Source organism: Schistocerca americana, chromosome 8 (assembly GCF_021461395.2).
Source record: "Schistocerca americana isolate TAMUIC-IGC-003095 chromosome 8, iqSchAmer2.1, whole genome shotgun sequence".
Taxonomy (NCBI): domain Eukaryota; kingdom Metazoa; phylum Arthropoda; class Insecta; order Orthoptera; family Acrididae; genus Schistocerca; species Schistocerca americana.
The window spans coordinates 512,918,951-512,924,950 of record NC_060126.1 but is presented as its reverse complement, the minus strand read 5'-3'; the positions used below and the strand labels follow the sequence as shown (position 1 = coordinate 512,924,950).

The 6,000-nt window shown below is 45.5% G+C and overlaps 1 protein-coding gene across 1 annotated transcript in view; it reads right to left on the bottom strand.

Annotated features, from left to right (window-relative positions):
* Positions 1-471: 471 nt before the first annotated feature.
* Positions 472-6,000, bottom strand: part of LOC124545950 — an 88,886-nt gene continuing 83,357 nt past the window's right edge. Inside the window, exon 4 of the mRNA XM_047124912.1 lies at positions 472-799. Coding sequence (XP_046980868.1) covers positions 472-799 — 328 coding nt within the window. The remainder of the gene's footprint in view (positions 800-6,000) is intronic.

Genomic DNA, 6,000 nt, shown 5'->3' with positions numbered 1-6,000 from the left:
GCAATATTCTAGGGTGGGTCGCAGAAGTTATTTGTGACCCGTCTGACATATACTGAGCGTAGGCGGAGATTCCATTCAATAACCCTGAAAACTCTTACGTTCACGTATTTCTATGAATCGAGTAATTCCAACTGTCATTCACTGATATTGTCACAGGATACTAGTTTTCTGCCTTTTGTGCAGTGCACAGTTTCATATGTCTGGGCATTTAAAGCAATCTGCGAATCCTTGCACAATTTTGAAATCTTATCAAGGCCTCACTGGGTATTTGGACAACTTATTGCAGACACTACTTCATTAGAGATAGGTGGACTGCAGGAAGTCAGAAGCTATTATTTATATCATCTAGTTGGTCACGAATAGGAAGGGCCGCAACAGGTTCTGCCGTGTGTAAGACGACTTTTTTTCTGTGAGTTGTGTAAGGCAGTGAGCTGACTTCTGCTGCGCCCTGACGCGATGTGCTGCTCGCACTCAGCGATCGCAGCCGTATCGGCCACGGCTGGAGGGAACGGCCGTGTCGGGGCCGCGGGCGCCGCCATCGACCGCCGCTGTGGGCTGGCGGGCGGCGGCTGGCCGGCTGCGGAGGGCTGAAGGGCGGACTGCAGGGCTGGGCTGGGGAGGCCCTTCGGCTGCAGCCGGAGGCAGTCGGCCGCGGCCGGCTGGCGTGACCCAGTTGGGCCCCTTTCGCCTCTCGGATGCTGCGGCGCGGCGCGCCCAACACAGCCCGCAACCAAACAAACTTAGGTGTCGCGCGGGCGGCCTGCCGCGCAGTTTGCAGGCGCTGCCAGCGTCACGCTGGCTGCAATGTCACAGGCAGTAGACTGCACGCTGTTGCGTTACCTGTCACCAGGAGTCTATGATGAGTCAGATTCTGACTACACCTCAAGTCCATACTACATTGGTAACAATGATAAATTATACAGGCTGCAGTCAGTTCCAGAAGATTGGCCCCAAAACTCACTTGTGCTAAATATGTTACGTTACATGTATCACACGAAAAGTCAAAACATTTATTCAAAGGCTCTCAGATGGCTCTGAGCACTATAGGACTTAACATCAGTCCCCTAGAACTTAGAACTACTTAAAACTAACTAACCTAAGGACATCACACACATCCATGCCCGAGGCAGGATTCGAACCTGCGACGGTAGCGGTAGCGCGGTTCCAGACTGAAGCGCCTAGAACCGCTCGGCCACACCGACGGGCTTATTCAAAGGACGTAGTTCAGTAGTGAACACAACTAACAGAGATCACAATAAGAGCAATCGGTCGTGTTATGTTTTCCACTGTTGCCAACTAAATTTTGGCAGACCCTGACCAAAATAAAGTGCTGGACGTTCGTACTGACCTGCCTCAGTATCAACTCAGTTAGCAGCCCTTAAAAATCTGAAAAGCTTGTAAGGGCGTTGCAGGGGAAGTCATGCTAAGAAATAATTCTTACGAAAGAAATACTTTACGTTGGGCCGTTTACGAATCATTAATCACGTCGGCACTCGCCCATATTCAACCAGACTGCCAGGCACGCAGTGTAACGCAAACGTGTTCTTCGCTTGGATTCCTCAGACCGAACAAACGTAACATTTGCTGACTTTAACTTAAATTTATCACTTATGAAAAAGGCAAATCTTAACTGCTGCTGAGCATTTGAGCAAGTGGTAACTCGCGAACCTACAGGTGTATGTGCACTACCGAATTTTAGCGCTTGCAAGTGCTTGAATTTGTTCACGCGACGACCTGAGTGGATAACCCGAATGCTACATAACTCGAAAACGGCGCAACGTTTCAAACTTTTTTTAATAATAATTTCTCAGCACAACCTCCCCTGCACTGGCGCCTGATAAAGAAAGTAAGAGCCTACGGAATGTCAGACCAGCTGTGTGGCTGGATTGAAGAGTTTTTAGCAAACAGAACACAGCATGTTGTTATCAATGGAGAGACGTCTACAGACGTTAAAGTTACCTCTGGCGTGCCACAGGGGAGTGTTATGGGACCATTGATTTTCACAATATACAGGGCGTTTCAAAAAGAAAGAGCAGATTTCAAACATTTATTTCTCAAAAACTACAAATGATAGAAACACAATTCCAACGGTCCTTCACTCAATATGAGTACCAAATGTTACACAACAAATATCAAAACTGTACCTCAATATGAGCACCATTTGTTACACGACAAATATCAAACCGGTATCTCATTTCTTGCCACACACGACGCAACTGGTCTTTAGTTACCGAATTCACGGCCGCAACAATTCGATGTCGTACCTCTTGAAGAGTAGCGGGCATAGGTGGGACATAAACACAGTCCTTTATGTACCCCCACAAATAAAAATCGCAGGGAGTAAGGTCTGGTGACCTGGGAGGCCACAGACGATGACATTGATCTTGTGCTCCTGCTCTTCCAATCCACCGTCCTGGAATGGTGTTATTTAGGTACCGTCGTACAGGTTCAGAGAAGTGTGGTGGGGCGCCATCTTGCATGAAGATGAAGTGATTTGAATCTTCCTGAAGTTGAGGAAATAGCCAGTTTTCTAACATGTCCAGGTAAATGGTTCCTGTGATAGTTTTCTCCATGAAAAAGAAAGGTCCATAAACTTTGTTTACCGAAATTGCACAAAAGACGTTAACCTTTGGTGAGTCTCTTTCATGTTGAATAACGTCCCTCGGAGTTTCACTCGCCCAAATTCGTACGTTATGCCGATTAACTTTACCAGAAATGTGAAACGTTGATTCATCTGAAAAAATTAATCGTTCGGCAAAATTGTCCTCTTCCATGTCCTGTAGAACTGCAGTTGAAAATTCGAACCTTTTGTTGTGGTCGTCAGGACGCAATGCTTGCAATAACTGCAGTTTGTACGGCTTCATGTGCAGACGCTTACTCAGAACGCGCCATACCGTTGTTTTAGACATGTTTAGTTCGTGACTTGCCCGTGTCGTGGATTTTCTAGGGCTCCTTTCGTAAGCTGCACGGACACGCTCGACATTTTCATCCGATGTGCGTGGACGACCCGTGCTTTTTCGCTTGCAGATGCAACCATCTTCTACGAATCTGTGATGCCACTCATAAATTTGCTTATGACGAGGCGGCTGTTTGTTGAATTGACGGCGGAATGCACGTTGCACACCAACAATGGACTCTAACTTTGCAAATTGCAGCACACAAAATGATCGTTCCTGTGGTGTCGTCGCCATTTTCCTACAAACAAACGCCAGCGCCACTGCGGATTTGCATGGAACTTCTGCGCGGACCATTGAAAAACTTTGAACCTTTCTCTGACAAGAAACGTTTGAATTGTGTTTCTATCATTTGTAGTTTTTGAGAAATAAATGTTTGAAATCTGCTCTTTCTTTTTGAAACGCCCTGTATATAAATGACCTAGTAGATAGTGTCGGAAGTTCCATGCGGCTTTTCGCGGATGATGCTGTAGTATACAGAGAAGTTGCAGCATTAAAAAATTGCAGCGAAATGCAGGAAGATCTGCAGCGGATAGACACTTGGTGGAGGGAGTGGCAACTGACCCTTAACATAGATAAATGCAATGTATTGCGAATACATAGAAAGAAGGATCCTTTATTGTATGATTATGTGATAGCGGAACAAACACTGGTAGCAGTTACTTCTGTAAAATATCTGGGAGTATGCGTACGGAACGATTTGAAGTGGAATGACCATATAAAATTAATTGTTGGTAAGGCGGGTACCAGGTTGAGATTCATTGGGAGAGTCCTTAGAAAATGTAGTCCATCAACAAAGGAGGTGGCTTACAAAACACTCGTTCGACCTATACTTGAGTATTGCTCATCAGTGTGGGATCCGTACCAGGTCGGGTTGACAGAGGAGATAGAGAAGATCCAAAGAAGAGCGGCGCATTTCGTCACAGGGTTATTTGGTAAGCGCGATAGCGTTACGGAGATGTTTAGCAAACTCAAGTGGCAGACTTTACAAGAGAGGGGCTCTGCATCGCGGTGTAGATTGCTGTCCGGGTTTCGAGAGGGTGCGTTTCTGGATGAGGTATCGAATATATTTCTTCCCCCTACTTATACCTCCCGAGGAGATCACGGATGTAAAATTAGAGAGATTCGAGCGCGCACGGAGGCTTTCAGACAGTCGTTCTTCCCGCGAACCATACGCGACTGGAACAGGAAAGGGAGGTAATCACAGTGGCACTTAAAGTACCCTCTGCCACATACCATTGGGTGGCTTGTGCAGTATAAGTGTAGATGTAGATGTAGAACATCCTCACAAGCTTTTCAAATCGTTCCTGACCATCCTGTATAACCCTGCCCATCCCCACCACATTAACGCAAATGACGTCACAAAACAGAAGTATGAATACGTAGGAGGATGTGCTGAAAAGTAAAGTGTCGGAATTCTTTTTGCGAAAATTCTTACAGCTTTTTCAGTAAAATAAATTTTATTAACATTCTACAGCTTTATTTTTCGTGTGTACCTGTCTATTTCTCGAAACAATCATCCTGGCGAGGAGTGTATGCCGGCCGCGGTGGTCTAGCGGTTCTAGGCGCGCAGTCCGGAACCGCGCGACTGCTACGGTCGCAGGTTCGAATCCTACCTCGGGCATGGATGTGTATGATGTCCTTAGGTTAGTTAGGTTTAAGTAGTTCTAAGTTCTAGGGGACTGATGACCACAGTAGTTAAGTCCCATAGCGCTCAGAGCCATTTGAACCATTTGAGGAGTGTATTTCTGCCAACGACAGACCGCTTTGTTGGTACCGTCACTGTAGAATGTTTGTCTTTGTTGACGGAGGCACAACATCACCTGTGCTTGCACCGCTTCGTCAGCGTCAAAGCGAAGATCTCGAAGGTGTTCTTTACATTTTGAAAACAGATGAAAGTCAGATGGGGCCAAGTCGGGACTGTGTGGAGGATGATCGATGGCGGTGAACCCATGGCAGTGCATTGCTGCGTATGTCGCAGCGCTCGTGTGTGGTCTGGCGTTGTAATGCTCAAGCACAGGGTGCTCCATGTGTGGAGGAACTCTTGGAATTCGAAAACTGATTACAGCACGCTGTGTCTCACGCACCGACATAGTTGCGTTACACGTCGCCATGTTACACCACACAATTCGGCGCCCTCTAACGGCAGAGTGTTGCAAATATGCAGGCATGAAAAATAAATATGGAGTATATTAATAACGCTCGTTTTATTTAAAAAAACTTTACGAGCATTCACCAAAAATTCGGACGCGTTACTTTTCAGAACGCCCCCGCACGTTTCTAGATCCAGCGGCAAGCCATATTATAATTCATAACACTTTTAACATAATGGAGATAGTCAGTTTGCATGTTAAATTAGTTATAATGTTTCTAAACGCCGTAGGAACAATATCTGAATCAGTTATTCCTTCTACGACTCGTTCTGCCGTCTTAGTAGACTTTGGAATGACTGTGGAATAAAGTCTAAAGTGTCTTCTCTTAAAGCAATTGTGAGCGAATTAAAAATCTGGTCTTAGATTTTTTGAGACAGGTATATTCCCAAAGTTATTCAGAATGTAATTTTGCGATTAATATTTAATTGATATTAATTCGCCAGATGTATTTGGGATGCAGTTGTACGTATAAAACATTATCTTTTGTCAACATTAGTTGAACGGACTTTACTTTCGAAAACAATATTTAACTGAATTCTGGTACACGACTTACGACCCGTCATCATAGCTTTACTTCCGCCGTGTCTCCGCGATATCCTTTCTTCAAGTTTCGCTGGAGAGCTTCTTTGGAGTTTGGAAGGTAGGAGACGAGGAACTGGGGGAAGTAAAGCTGTGAGGGCGGGTTGTGAGTCGTGCTGGATAGCTCAGTTGATAGAGCACTTGCCAGAGAAAGGCAAATGTCCCGAGTTCGAGCCTCAGTTCGGCACACACTTTTAATCTGCCACGAAGTTTCAATGATACTTTTATAACTGTATAGTAGCTGTGCTTAGGTCCCCATTGATAAGTTTCCAGCTATTTTTGAAGAACTTGGATTCTTTGCTGTGCTGTCTGTC